This window comes from Festucalex cinctus, chromosome 5, assembly GCF_051991245.1.
Source record: "Festucalex cinctus isolate MCC-2025b chromosome 5, RoL_Fcin_1.0, whole genome shotgun sequence".
NCBI classification, from domain to species: domain Eukaryota; kingdom Metazoa; phylum Chordata; class Actinopteri; order Syngnathiformes; family Syngnathidae; genus Festucalex; species Festucalex cinctus.
In genome coordinates this window covers 18,984,369-19,000,602 of record NC_135415.1, presented here as the reverse complement: position 1 = coordinate 19,000,602, position 16,234 = coordinate 18,984,369, and the positions used below count along the sequence as shown (strand labels likewise).

Sequence of the window (16,234 nt, the reverse complement as noted above, 5' to 3'; positions counted from 1 at the left end):
GGTCTCAGGTACAAAAGGAAACTAACAAACACTACTCTGACAAATATTCCTTTCACTGAGACAAGAGAACAAAAATATGCAGATTAGATACATCATAACATCCAGGCAATATGCAAAGATGACAAGCTGTGCGGTCTCATGTGTGACTTCCCTCATCATACTGTCCTATTTTCTCTTCAAGTCCAGTTCCAGGTCAGTGGTCGCAAGTCACACCTAATTTGGGTCGATATGAAGTCTGATAATTGATTCTCCGGCTGTTCTCCTCATTCTGCCTGTCATGTGAAATGTGGAAACCTTGAGCCATTGCTTGTTGTGTTGAATTCTATCACACTAAACAAAAGTGTTATCCTTCAAAAAAATATTTAGATTTATTTCGACGTAATTTGGTCAGATTTCAGAATAAAGTTTGAACTGCGATCAGTTACTTAAATAGTGATGGCTTGCAATATTATGTATGATTTGCTTATTTCTCATATACCGTATTTTCCGCACTATAAGGCGCACCTTCAATGAATGACATATTTTGAAACTTTTTCCATATATAAGGCGCTACAGTAGAGGCTGGGGTTACGTTATGCATCCATTAGATGGTGCTGCGCTAAAGGGAATGTCAACAAAACAGTCAGATAGGTCAGTCAAACTTTATTAATAGATTACAAACCAGCTTTCTGACAACTCCATTCACCCCCAAAATGAATAAACAGCTGTTTTATTATTTTCTCTGAGGTAAAGTATTAGTATTAGCTAGCGATCCAAGATGGCGCGATCTTCTGCGCATGCGCGTCACCGATCGTGTAGGGTCACCGATAGCGTCTTGACAGCGAGACCTGTTGTGGCTCAATATTGATCCATATATAAGGCGCACTGGATTATAAGGGTCAGCTTTTGAAAATATTGAAGGCTTTTAGGTGTGCCTTCTAGTCGTGAAAATACGGTATATTTAGTGTATGGTAAGTTAATGTGTTCTTATGGATGGGCTTCATTTAATTGCATTTTACGAAAACAGAGGGATTTTCTGGATAATTGCTCCAGCAGAACAAGGTGTTGCTGCGTTGAGCTAATGAGCAACATTTAAGGAGGCAAAGCACCGTGCTTTCTAGATACATGAATAAATGATAACTGAAGTTTGTGAACCACTTATTTTTTTCTCGATTGTAAGATGACAGCACATCAACACGCAAGAAAAACAATACAGCCCAATTTAATGCAGAATTCTGACGTTAGCATATCATATTGTTAAGTCTTAAACATATAAACGCATCCCTACACCATAAAAGTGCCAATTTCAAGGAGACGCCTTATGAATGGATTATGAATTGTTCAAAGCAAGCTGTATAAGTGAGACCACGAAGCTCAACCGAGAGTGACAAACTCAACTGTAAGACACTGTTGTGCATGCACACAAGACACAAATCAATGGAAATCATGTTATCAAGCGTAAAATCTCCCACCTGCTGAAGTTGGTTCCTCGCCATCTGCTGCAGCAGAGAGGGAAAGGTGGGAGGAGGGGGAGAAGGAAAATTCAGCATCTCAGCTATGTTACAGTATGCGCTGATCTGACTACTACTGAGCCGACATTAATTGCAATATACACTCACATATGGGCAGTAACAGTTTGCATGCAATCTCAGAATAGTTTCAAAAGAAGGCCACGCCTGCTTCCTGCCAGGTGAAGAAGCCTGCCAAAATGCCCGTCCCTCACTCACACCAAGCAATTATCCTATGTCCTGGTTGGAGGCCTTGGACTAATATGTATCCATCATTCTGGACCAAAGTCAGATTAACCCCTGTGGCACATGAGCACATTGGCTGCACCCGCTGACTGGCTAGGCGCCACTCCAGCACAGTGGCTGAGATTTGGCTCGTCTACAGTCATTACCGCAGTCCTCTATCTCCATCATCACTTGTAAAATTGCCCTGAAATGGGCCCCGAAAACGGGACGCACGTGCGAAAGAACAAGGGAGTCTGACAAATGGGATGACAGATAGGATTGCCGTCGCTGATGGGGTGGCGAGCCCACATGAGATCGCCATTAAAAAAAATTGGAACTCCACATGTGTCTGAGTAAAACAAGTAGTGCTCTCATGTGGTAATATGCATGTTAATCATTTATCACCGACTAATCATAGCACTAATGATACAGTCTGCAAATCACCATGCTCCTATAATTAAAATATGTTTCAATGTCAGGTTCATGTTTCCATCCAGAGCATTGAATACTAATCAGGAAATATATATATAAATAGCCTGCATATCACGTAATAGAAGGCTGGAAGATAATTATCGTGTTTCACATGATACTATTGTCAATCCAGTCTTCATCTAGTTGTATCAGTGGATAATAAATATGAAACAAACACTGTAATCCCATCACATTTGTCTGAGTAGTTAAAATCTCAAAGAGAAAATGAGTCGAGTAGAAGTCACTGGGACTAACAGGCAGTCTTTAGCAGCTCTTTAAATGTGATAGAATGCTTGAATTGAAGTCGCAAGGAGCCAAAAGTTGAGCACATTTGTATTTTCGCTAAAAAAAAAAAGAAAAGAAAAGAAAAATCCACAATTCCCTTAAGTGCAGTTTTCTCTGACATTTCCTCTCTTTCCATAGGGGTCAAGAGGACGCACAACACGCAGCATACTGCAGCTGCTGTACATGTTTGTGAAGATGAAACAAATATAAATACACCTCCGAGTGCAAATGACTTATTCACACCCACACATAAATAGAAAAACTGAGGAGAGATAAATACATGTTTTCTTAATCCCTTTATCTGACTATTTAAGTGGGGAATCGCAATTATTTGGATTGAAATCTATTTGTTTCCATGGTGAGTTATATTGCATGGCTTATTTCACAATACTAATCTCACACAGTAGATAAATAGATTCAGCTCAGGGAGGTACGTCTAGGGATAGCATTTCTGTTTTCACAAAGAAAACAAAAAAAAAGTGCTCTGGAAGGGGTCAGTATAATTGACATGAAATGACCCAAACACAAGAAAATGCCGACATAAGGTGCTTTGTCAATTGTGGTGTGGCATGAGTCCTTCTTGTCATCATTCCAAATACTTTTTTTTTTTCCCCTGGCATTTCATAAACGTTTCAAGATACAAAACTTCAATTTGTTTATCAGGGTTGATAAATCACAGTGCACTGATTAATCTTTTTTGCATCTACTCCTCTCAGTATGTCAAGTGGAAACAAAATGTATTGCGCTGAATGTCCGTTTGGCAGGCGCAAAAGAAAATCGCTATCGCAAAGGATGTTACGTGGTTAAGTAGCTACGGTTGATCAAGTGAAGGTTAGACACACATTACAAATCGCTCAATTGTGCAAACCACATGAACATACATTGTGCTTCATGAATAAATGAAACAACAAAGTCAGATGAATTAATTAAATGAGTAGCCCTTTCTCCCTAGAGAAGATCTATTTTGAAGCATGATAAGAGTCCATCCTGGGACATATTGGTTTAATCTGACTGATAGCCAGAAGGCAGTAACAACATCCATAATCTAAATGGGAGCAGCCAGTCTGTCCAGCACGGTGCTGATATGTCTTCCAAGGTGTTCAGCGGAGATAGGAAGGTCTGTGTGCGGGGTCCGTGATACAAAAGCCTACAAAATGGTACATTTGCATGTCATCACTGGACTTGATGACGGGGATGGGAAATACGTGCCAGTAATAGAACATGTGCAGGGGTTTAAAGACACTTGTTGCATCAAGGATGTGACAGGCTCAGTCGGGTGAGCCTTAACCACACAAAGTTTGAAAGGAACTTCTAAGGTCTGCCATATTCTATTCCTGGATGCCTCAAATTGGTTTATAATATTTAAAAAAAAAAAAATCAAATAATCAATATCGAATTGATTTCTTTTTCAACCCTGATATCAATTTATAAGACCATGAATCAATTATTTGAATATATCTTATGCCCATGAATTTATAAGAAAATACAATTTTACTGTTTTCTTGACATTTACTGTTCACATGAATTTAAAATATTTTATTACATTTATGAATGACATGACTATGATTATTGTACTTTACAACAATTCAGAATCTTCCTAATTTATATATACAATTACCCATCCATCCATTTTCTCTGGCCCGCTCATTCCTCACAACGGTCGCTGGAGCCTATCTCAGCTGGCTTTGGGCAGCAGGCGGGGTACACCCTGGACTGGTTGCCAGCCAATCGCAGTATACAATTATTGAATTAGAAATATTCAATTATGATATGAATGTTTGTACAACACTTAAGTGATTGTAACACAAAATCAGTTACTTCATCCGTAAAATTTTATTTGGAATTTAATGTTTGTAGCGTTTTTATCATGTCCTTGATATTTAAGAAGACTTCATGTTCCATAACTAATCAATATTGGATTGAAGTGAATCAAATAGAATTGAGAAAAAAATCGGAATTGAATCAAACTGAACTCTTGAATCGATTGATAAAATTAGAATCAATACTGAGCTCTATAAACTGTATATTGAAAAAAATGAACATAGTAAACAAATGTTTAAAAAATTTTCCGTAACTACAGGCCAGGATGGACTTGCCACAAACTCTTAAACTTCTTTGACTTGTGATGCACATTTTGTAGAACCACACCCACCCTCAGGGATATTCAACTTTCAAGGTTTTACTGTAAGTTGCGATCGAAGTGATGAACCCATCAATGGTTACTGGATGGAAGTCACTTTGATGTCCACTTGACGCAAAGACTCCATAAAGCTCATCACTTGCACCTTCATGGCCAGTCACCACATGGCAATGTCAAAAAGAATCCGGGTAATGGATTGTACCCCTATTTAGCAGCGTGGCATGAAGACTGACAGTCGGCTGTCACCGCTAATGCCGGCAGCCGTGACAGCACTCACTGGGGCTGACAAATCCCGTTTGTGTCTGTCAAGTCTCTCTTGTTCTGAATCTAAAGCAGTAAAACTTTGGTCAGAGTTTCACAAATTTCTTGATGACGCGTGAGTCAAATGAGGGAGCGTGTCGAAGTATGTTTTTTATTCCCAAAATCAAATCTAGTTTGAACACACAGTATCTCTGCTTTCACGTGCTGTGGTTCCTTGAGATAAATTGATATACCGGTATATTTAACTCATTCACTGCCAATGACGACTATAGACGTCAAAAATAAAATTAAATAAAATTAAATAAAAATTTTAATTAAAAAAAAAGAAATTTCAATTTAGTTTTAGTTATAGTCTTCTGACTAAATATAATTAAAGCCTTAGTCATAACTTAGTCACCTGATTGTATTTGAGTTTTAATCCAACTTTAGTCAAAAAAAATAAAGAGCAATTTTAGTCGACTAAATTGACTTCTGGAGGTCGAGACCCAGTTTGTGGTCTCAGTAAGACCAAGACCAATCACTATGCACGATGGTAGCACTTAGTAATGAAATTGTTGTCATTGTTGTTATTAATAACAATTGGGATTAATAACTCTGAATGAAAACAATGTATAACTAAAACTCAATTCAAATTTCTTGTCAAAATTTGCACTGGCTGTTTGCTTGGATTTTTGACGTCTATAGTCGTCATTGGCAGTGAATGAGTTAAAAACAAAAAATATACACTCAATATTTTTGTTGTGTACTGAAAGGTTTGGATCCCAAATGCAGACACAAGTAAGATTTTCTCCATTTATTCACATCGAGAGGCAGAAACTCAGAGACGCTGTACACAAGACAGTTGGACAATAATCCGGCAAACCACACACAATTCTCACATTGCACCTACAGACAGTGAATCGTAAAGGACTAAAGAACAGCCTCACATAGGCCCAGACTTCACCTAAAGGATTAAAGGATGACATCACAAACAGCACGTTTTGTAAACAGACACTTGTTACATCAGTACCGAAACAGACATAACAGGCACATAACAGGTCATGAACTGGTCATGAACTCTGGCGCATGCGGCCCAGGCCATGACAATTTTACTTTATCAAAAAATCTACAGTAATGATTTTTATAGAATGTAAAGAAATTAAAAAGTGTTTGCCTGTATTTCACTAACATTGTTCTGTTCCTTCTGTCACCTAGGATCAAAATAATATAGCCATACTGTACATGGAGACAGTAGTAATATTCGTAGATCTTCCTGTGATATTAGTAGATCTTCCTAAATATATGCTGTGAGAATTCAGTCAACACATGTTGCTGTTGTGTTCAAATATCCGTTGCTTACAAATTGAATTATGACACCATGACACCATGAGTATGACATCTATTTGTGAGCCCGCCTATGGTGTTTTCCATTGTTTGCTAGGATTAAGCTAAGGGACTTTCCTAAGGCACATTGATGTGATTGTTTTAAATACACAATGTGTAATTCTTTTAGTTTATGTTAAATTTGGCAGTAAATTTCATCAGCTTGAAGCTTTCTATGAATGGTTTACTGTTAAATTGCTGCTTTCTGTGAAGCATGTCCATATCTCAAGTTTTGCTCGCAAGTCAAAGCGAAAAATCTCACAAACAACGGCTCATATCATGAAAAACACATAAGTCGAAATTTAAGCAAGATACAGTTGTTTGAAGCAATTAGTTATCGAAATTTCCTGAACAAACTCGATCAAGTTTTACTTTACATTTCTCTTCAGCAACAATATCAATTAGCCTTACATAAATGAAAGGCAGCTGCAGTGTGTGAATGAAAATAAATGGTATCACAAAGAAGGTCATGTAAAAACTCAGTATCTATTGATTGTGGCGACATACATACGCTTGTAATAAACTCTGTAATATGGTAATGGCCTGCACTCAAACAAACATCCATCCATTTCTATAGCGCTTGTGTCCATGAGGCAGCACCACCTCATCTGTATGGATGTCAAAAGAAAAAAAAGAAAAGAAAAAAACAAACACGAACATAAACACCCAGAATAAACTTTATATTCATTGAATTTACAGGTTGGTTTTAATTATTTACCAGTCTGAAACTTATATTGTGTATAAACAAATCTGCATCTTTTAAGGGTTTAGTCAAACTCAATAGCTCACATATGGCAATGTGTGCATGTGCCATATTGCAGCGACAATTGTCACTTTTATGTCCAGAACCAAAACACGCACACACGCGCACAAACACTTCAATCCCCAGCAGATGCTCAGTGCGCATCCATCTCCCACATAATGTCACCCTTAGAGGTGTTTGTTCCATCATGACAGTGCTTATTAACATTAAATCTTTTTGGTTTGGAGTGGGTGGCTGACTGTGAAATGACTCACACACACACAAACAATAGCAAAAATAATTAGAAAGACATTGTTGATGCTTCTCTAACTAAGTGAATGAAGCACAGTACCCATTTTTATCAACACCATCTTGAATGTGAAAAGCTCATCCGTCCATGTCAGAAGAGAAGAATTCAAGAGTAACGTGATCTCTGAAACATTTTCAGCTGGACTGAAAAAAAACAAAAAAAAACGTCATCCATTTATCCGCCAGACATACAAAGGCACTGTAAATGATTCAAGTACCAACAATGCATAAACTTTAAGGAGAAGTCCAACACCCAACAGTATTGTAGATAAAGTAAATAATCCATAATGTCACATATTTTGTGTGTGGGATGTTCGGTACCTCAAGTAAAAGAATAAGTAAAAAAACAATTGTAAGATACTGATAGCTAACTTGTAATGTACTGTTGCAGCCAAAGCCAAAGTCGAATATTTTTAGAGCACTCCTTAAAGTGCATTCTTGTGAACAATTCACTGCATCTATTTGCATCAATATTGATTGCACATACCGCATATTATATCCTACATCAAGAACACACAAATAGAAACATTGACAACATTCCGACAAATGTCAATAAAATGCAATCTCTGATGTTGGTAATTAGAGTTGCACGGTGTGTCTGATTGATCCTGAGGCAACTCAAGCACGTTGCATCCAATACATCAGGATAGAAAATGTTTGTTTAAGAAGCAGCTAAATGTAACCTGTAAACAACACTCCAAATTACCTAGGAGCAGTTGGAGTCAGAAAGATTTAAATGGTTGATGTGGGAGTGGAACCAGAATGTAATTAAAATGGAGCATAAAACTCTCCATAAAATACGATGTTAACTCATCTGTTTTGATTTTATTCATGGAAATTTAAGAATAACTGTGACCCAAGTGAGGATAAGCGATGGATGGATGGATGGATGGATGGATGGATGGATGGATGGATGGATGGATGGATGGATGGATGGATCTTCAATATACCAACCATCAAGTTCAATGAGGTTCTGCAATGATGCAATCATTGTAAAAAAGGGTTTTGCCAGCAAATATTAAATGTTATTCACTTTAAGTGAATTTAATAACGTCTGTTCCAATACTTTTGCTCACTCGAAAAGTGGGTGCTTTCAAACAAAATGTGCTATGTTATGTTATGTCATTGGATTTCATTTATTTGTAAATACCATGAAATAAAAGTTGGAATTCTGACTTTCAATATGCAACAGAAACAGAGGATTTGATCTTGTCATTCCAATACTTTTGGAGGGGACTGTATGGTTACCTCCAGTTTCTGCTAGTAAATACATTTTGGACAAATGAAAATGTCTTACATCCTGCTATTATATTTTAATATTTTATATAGATACATATCTTTGGCAAACTGTTGAAACAAAATAATGGTCACGCTGTACAAGTGAGTTTTCTATTTGTGAGTGTTGAGCAGCAAAGGGCAAAGAGTCCAATCTTGGAAAACAGAGCATCTTTGTTTCCTTGCCAAATGTGTATTGTGATTATTTCCCGCACCAAAGAATAGAAGAAAAATCACTGACATGCTTCCATGTATTCCACATTGTTAGTGTTTGAAGAAGCAGGAGGGGCGAAGCGCTCAGTCTTCGTAATTGGATGTAATAGCTCAGGGGGAATGCGCTTGCTTTGGTTTAGAGGAGTGAGAATGTTTGGTGAAGATCAAAATACGCAACATTCATTTTGGTCTCCATGTCTTAGGAAAAGCAACCTGATTAACTCATTCACTCCCAGACATTTTCACTGAAGCACTCCCAGCTGTTTTACCGGATTTTGACTAATTTTGCAAATCCCACAGAATATATTGTATTGTGTTGCTATAAAAACATGAAACCTACCCCAAAAAAAAAAAAAAGATTAGTCTCTTCTTTCATCAGGAAAAAAAAAAAGTAGATTTGTATCTGTTTCCATTTTGCAGCAATTAACAGAATATAGCTAAATTTCATCATTATTCACATTCCTGTTGAAAACACTGGCAAAAAGAGCCTGTGGCAACATGGCCCTGGCTGATCTCTTATACTCTGCTGCCACCTGAAGCTGAATCAAAGCCTTCCGTATGCGCTACCATAAAAAAATAAAATAAAAATGTATACGTGTGTTTTTGGGAGTGAAGGACAAAATATTTAAAAAAACGTATTTATACGTTTATGGGTTTGAATGAGTTAAAGGTGAAATGAACGTCAGATATACAACGGAATACCATTACGTCACAAGAGATAGGGTCAGATTTAAAAAAAAAAAAAAAAAAAAAAAAAACAGCTAATGAAAAAGATGAATGAATCATTGATAACAGAGAACACCCTGACCATTTTAAGGAGCTTTTGAAAGACACATCCAGGTCACCATTAAAAGTAAAGCTGAAGATCAAAGACAGCTCAAATTTAGCATATGAAGTTACTTTGTTCTTTTAAATGTTTGCCCTCATTTCCACAGAAAGTATAGATGATGCCCAACAATTGCTGTCCACTCATGATTTATGTATTTGAAACAGCTCTCACTGCCTCATCAGTCACACCATCCCCATCCAAAATGGGGTTAGCTTGTGCTAGCCATGTAACGTAATTTCATTATCCTTCTGAGAACGAAGTGTTCCTCCAGAGTTGAGATTGAATGGCTTGTTGCAATAATGAACTGGTCTAACTTATCGATCGATCAGTGGTGCATAGCCCACAGGTGATTCCAGAAGTTCCTTTCGGCGACACTAAATCAGATTTCTCACTGCTATTAACTCATTCACTCCCAGCCATTTTCAAAGAAGCAATCCCATTCGCTCCTGGTTGTTTTACTGAATTTTGACTGATTTTGCAAGGCCCACAGAATATTGTGTTCTATTACTATAAAAGCATGTAACCTACCAAAAGAAAGATTAAAGTCTCTTCTTTCATCAGGAAAAAAAAGTATGTTTCTATCTGTTTCCGTTTTGCAGCAATTAGCATTAGAAGAGAGCTAAGTTTCATCAGTTTTCACAGTTTCCACCTGCTGGCCGTTTGTGTAATAACTACCATTTCTGCAACCGTTCTTTGCAGTTGAGAGGCTGCATCAAAGCCTGTATGCTCTCGCATAAAACAAACAAACAAACGTATAAATACGTCTTTGGGACACTTACAACATTTAAAAAATATTTACACGTTATTGGGAGCAAATTAGTTAAGAGGCTGGATTGGGACATGCTAATATATATACCGTGAAGGTACTGCTTAAAAAAAAGGTATGCTCTGGATATGTCCAGGAAAAAAAAAAAACAACCTTTCTATGACACAAAATCAGTTCCCATAATCACTGTCATGGTTCAGCTTTGACCACTTTGTATTCAGGGATCGACGCTTGCGTCATCCTCACCTCAAAAGCTTTCTCGCACAAAGTACCCTGTCTAGAGTGTCTGTCATGAAAACAAGTTCCTGGCCAAAAAGCCACAAACTACAACCTTCAAAGAACTTGACTCTTTCTCCCCAGCCTGCACATTTCTTCTGAAACTCAACACACTGTTTGAAATGAATGTAAATTAGTTAATTAATTTAATTTGCTCTCTGTCCTATCTGCTTCGACAGAAATTGGGAGAAAGGCTTTTTGGTACCCTACAAGGATGACTTAAAGCTGAAAGAACTGGTGCCCTAAAACGTTTTTAATTCTAAATTGAAAGATGTGGGAGAAGCTTTGAGTGAATGTGGATGTTTTCGTTTGACTGTTTGAACAATTTATTGAAGGTTTCATCCAATATGTTGTGCTTTGTGAACTGTACTTTGTATGTTGTAATTTTGTGTTTTTTTTGCTGTGGCCTCTCTTGAAAAACGGGACCACATTGGTTTAATAAAATAGAAATTAAAAGCTCTCTAACTCCAATACAAAATTCAGTTTGAAGCTGGCTAGCTTCAGATGGTATTTAATAAGTAGATGAAGGGTGACGTTAATGGGTAGCCGATATGACAACAGTGGCTTTTGGTGCACTATCCATTTACTTCTTTATAATACTAAGATTGTATGGTAATCTGATACTACAGTTTGTAACTGCAAGAGGCAGTATCTGTTGCAGGCTTATTAAGTGTGACTGGCAGAGTGAATTTAATGGAAGAATATGCCACATTCAAAACCTAATAAAGACATCAAATAGACATACACTCTCAATTTTTAAACAGCAGTGATGTAATTCCCCCTGGTGCTATTCTCCGACGTCAGTTTAGGTACGCCTAAAAAGTGAGAACAATATCAATGACTTCCTATCTCTCGCAAGAATAATATTGCAACTAAAAACATATCACAAAGCGAGTGTGAATCCTGGCGCGTTGCAAATCACATGCTGACAGAAATTTGCATAAGAACTTTTTGATGTTAACATTAGCTTTTATAGCTTTTAGCTTTTACATGTGCACTGACATAGCAAGAAAAGCATCTGGATAATATTGAATCATTTTACCCTGCATGTGATTTCCATTCTTTGTACAATAGCAGTTGATTGGCACTGATCAGTGGGATAAAATGGGACTACTGCTTCTTGAAGTGACTCTACTTAAACGGGTGATTTGGTAATCAGTAATACTTCATTGCTTACTTGTTAGTAAAAGGTATTGACAGAGGTTAACTGCAACTACAATGAGGAAATCAAATTATCAGTTTAAAAAAACGGCTGGATATATAAAACCTGACATACACATTCAGATTTGCACATGTCCTATTCTCTCTTTCAAAAGTGTTGTAGAATTGCAGCTTGTGGCAATGCTCAGGTTCACAACACGTCTCTCTATCTCTAAGCCCCCCCCCCCAACAACTACCCCCAAAGCTCATTACAGATGCCCTAGTTTGCTCGTGAGCCAGGAGAGCCTTTTTAGCCTCATTACAAACTTGGACACCTCCCATCGTTTGTACCTTTCTACCAGACAAAATCTCCCACATGCACTCGAGTTTCCCAGAAGGAGCTTAAAGAGACTGGGATGGACGTGCTGCTTCATATGACCCGATGTAGGGAAACAGAGCATGAGGTGAACACCGTACCACTTGCGGAGTTGGCAAAAGCGTACACTAAAAGCAAAAAAAAAAAAAAGTTGACTTTCATGAATAAGTTATTGCTTTCCGGTTCCACGTAGCCTACACGTATTATGTGAGTTGAAAACAAAACAGTGTGATTCTCTTAACTTAAAATTTATATTCAACTGTGTGTAGTTGAAAATATCATTTAAAGTACTGCTTCTGTTTATTGTACAGTATTTGTTTGTGTACCGTATTTTCCGCACTATAAGGCGCACCGCACTATTAGGCGCACCTTCAATGAATGACATATTTCAAAACTTGTTCCATATATAAGGCTCTACAGTAGAGGTTGGGGTTACGTTATGCATCCATTAGATGGTGCTGCGCTATAGGGAATGTCAACAAAACAGTCAGATAGGTCAGTCAAACTTCATTAATAGATTACAAACCAGCTTTCTGACAACTCCATTCACTCCCAAAATGAATAAACAGCTGTTTTATTATTTTCTCTGAGGTAAAGTATTAGTATTAGCTAGCGATCCAAGATGGCGGGATCTTCTGCGCATGCGCGTCACCGATCGTGCAGGGTCACCGATAGCGTCTTGACAGCGAGACCTGTTGCGGCTCAATATTGATCCATATATAAGGTGCACTGGATTATAAGGCGCATGGTCAGCTTTTGAAAAAATTGAAGGCCTTATAGTGCGGAAAATACGGTAATAAAGAGATGTTCTGATTGTGTTGGTTACATTTTTTTCTCTTGTTGCTAGACTGCCATGTTTTCCATGTGGCTCAGTGGATGAAGATGAGATTTTGTCACATGAATGCTGTGACTCAACAATACAAGGAAATGAAAGTTATGTGAATTTCTACACGTGTGACTGGAACTTAAGAATTTGCTGTCAGACCATCACCATATTATTTTCATAAACTGGACTTTCATTGTGCTTGCCTGAGCTCCATTCAAATGTGAGCAACAGTGTATTTCAAAAGTTGACGTGAAGATAATATCCTGCTCTGAAGACGGTAATTTTCCACAAAAATATACCCATTGACTTTTCATAGCATTCACATTTCCAGCGAAAATCCACTATTTCATTCACCACTTTTATGCAAGTTTCACAAAGCGAGCATGGAGGAGAAAGACAGAATTGCATTGAACCCTTTTAAATTTCTGCTTCTCAATTAACATGTCTCACACTTCTCAGATTCAAAGTTAAACACAGGGATTAAAAAACAAGGCATTCATCATGTCTCAACCGTGTCCTTCAGTACGATTCAGCTAGTGTCTGCATTATCTGCATTATTCTAGATGCCGAAGATTCATTTAGGAAAGTACTGTATTTGGTGCATCTCAAACTGTGGAATAGAGTTCGGACTAGGGGTATTAAAAAAAATCGATTCGGCAATATATCGCGATATTACATCGCGCAATTCTCGAATCGATTGAATAGGCGGCTGAATGGATTTTTAAACTTCCATTTTTAATGTAAAAAATATTCAACAAAACGTCTTACTTCGGGTTAGGGTTCACCTTAAGCATGGAAGAAAGTTATATGAATGGAACATTAAGCCTTAATATTTTATTTCAATGCTATTCAAATATGAAACAGATTACAACCTGTATAAGACTTAAGTTTCAGATAAATAATACAAATCTTACACTGAACAAGTTTACTGATAAGTATTTTCAGAATTTGAAATAAAAAAAAATTGCAACAATCGACTTATAAATTCGTATCGGGATTAATCGGTATTGAATCGAATCGTGACCTGTGAATCGTGATACGAATCGAATCGTCAGGTACTTGGCAATTCACACCCCTAGTTCGGACTGTCAAATTAGCTGATCAGGATGATGAAGAATAAGTTTCGCATGAAAAATGTTGCTTTCATGACTACATCCAGGACTGACTATGACACACTAATGTTTATAAACAATGTTGGTATTAATGTTACATATTTTTAGTTTGGAGCAAGCGACAATATCCAATATCTATCCATACATTTTCTTAACTGTTTGCTCCTCACAAGGGTCGCAAGGGTGGAGCCTATCTCAGCTGGCTTTGGGCAGTAGGCGGGGTACCCCCTGAACTGGTTGCCAGCCAATCGCATGGCACACAGAAACGAACAACCATCCACACTCACAAGCACACCTAGGGACAATTCGGAGCGCCCAAAAAACGAGTGTTTGCAGTCATGTACTCACTCGCTTCAATAGCCACTCACACAGTAGGACATCTTAAACAGCCGTAGAATGACTTATCCAATGCACCAAACAACAATGACTAATTTAATGAAAGTTGCTTTCGGAAGCATTTGTTTAGTTTTTGTTTTTACCAGCATGAGTCAGAAAGCAGCAAGCACTGATAACATTTGGTGCGTAGCTTCTATATGAGCCAATAACAAACATGATTATGATCCACAGAAACTGGATCAGACTTCTGGTGCTGATCCAAGAAAGAATTGTTGGACAAGCAGTTAGTGTGTTTGCCACATGGTCACGGGTTCTGGCTGCATCCCTAAGACACTTAACAGAATGAGCAATAGAAAATGGATGGAAGTCCTTGGCAGAGGTTTGCACTCCACCAAGTGCCACGAAAGTGTGATTTAATAGAACATGCATTAAACATGTGAATACATCTATTTAACATGAAAATAGACAGCACCAAAATGCATGCACAAGTACCAAGTGTGTTCGGTTGCTGAATGCTAAAGCCACACTCATTTGTGAACTCTCACTTTTACCAATTCAGTTTCAGTCAGAATTTTATAGTGTGTCCTTCCGACAGGCAATACAACAAAGTAATTTTCTCCCATCTCGATTCACTAAGCCTCCCCTGAAACTCTCCCATGGGAAGCTTTAAAAACCTCGTCTTTATGTAAATGTAAAAAATTCATATCAATTCAGTGACAGATTTAAAACTTGGTAAAGTATATTTTCACGTGTGAGATGCCCTCAAAATCTGAAAAATTGTAAACATTAGGCTATTAGTATTAGAGAGCTAAGGATTTTATTCAGTCACATCCTTGTAATCAAAGCATCTTTCCACGCCAAATTATTTTTACCACAATCAGAAAACAAACTAGAGCATTCATTTCAGCAGAAGATATAATCTTTATGATTAAACCAGTCCGCCAGAGGAAGCCCTGCCCTCACCTCACTTCACTTCACTATGCTGTGTGTTTAATTTAATAGAGCGGAAGTTACCATGTGATAGTCCCCTTAGCCCTTTTATCCCCTTTTATACCTGTATTTAACAATTCCCATAGCTTGTTGGAACCCTTGGCCTTTTACGTGATAATGGAGTGCGATAACACAGTGCACATGAGGATTCTTTCCCTTGGTTTTTATTTGAAGCTTTATAAACAGTTGCTGTTTGTCGAAATGACGTTTCAGGCTCACTTTTTCTCTTTGCCCTTGTATGATACAAGGTTAATCTGTAACATCTGTGCTGGAGATAGTCTGACTTAATAAACTGCATGTCAAACTGCAATGAACGACATATGCCTTATGCCATTAACCCACGTAACCATTCTTCCCTTGAAATACCCTTTACTTAATTGACTGTTTTTTCAACGATTGAACAAGTCTCTGCTCACCAATTATCAAGCTCCCCATTGTTGGCCTTTACTGCAATTCATAGGGATGCACGATAATACCGGTGGCCGATAATTATCGGCAATTATCGACCAATTTGACCTCAAACAGATAAACCAGATAATAAAGAAATCTGCCGATAATAATAGACATGCCCCGTTGGTCCATATGTTGTGGTTGTGGCTCACATTTGGTCAATTTCTAAATTATTTGCTTATCAGTATTGGTTGAAAATAACATCATCCCTCACAATTTAGTATAAGAAAAGGGTAGAATAATGCTGTAAATAAAGGAACAGTGTTTCCTCTTTTGGCAAATGAGGAAATTATGAGGGATGCTTGGTGCAAAAAAAACTGTTCCTTCTAAGAACGTACATGATGACAGTTCTGGGTTACCTTT

The 16,234-nt window shown here is 37.7% G+C and overlaps 1 protein-coding gene across 3 annotated transcripts in view; it reads right to left on the bottom strand.

The window, feature by feature from the left end:
* The window catches only part of edil3a (EGF-like repeats and discoidin I-like domains 3a), a 91,530-nt gene that overhangs the window by 66,504 nt on the left and 8,792 nt on the right, over positions 1-16,234 (bottom strand). Inside the window, exon 2 of one of the 3 annotated variants that reach the window (XM_077522483.1) lies at positions 1,452-1,478. The exons of 1 other annotated variant lie outside the window; for it this stretch is intronic. In XM_077522483.1, the coding sequence (XP_077378609.1) occupies positions 1,452-1,478 (27 nt within the window). The remainder of the gene's footprint in view (positions 1-1,451; positions 1,479-16,234) is intronic. One more of the 3 variants, XM_077522484.1, reaches the window with a different exon arrangement.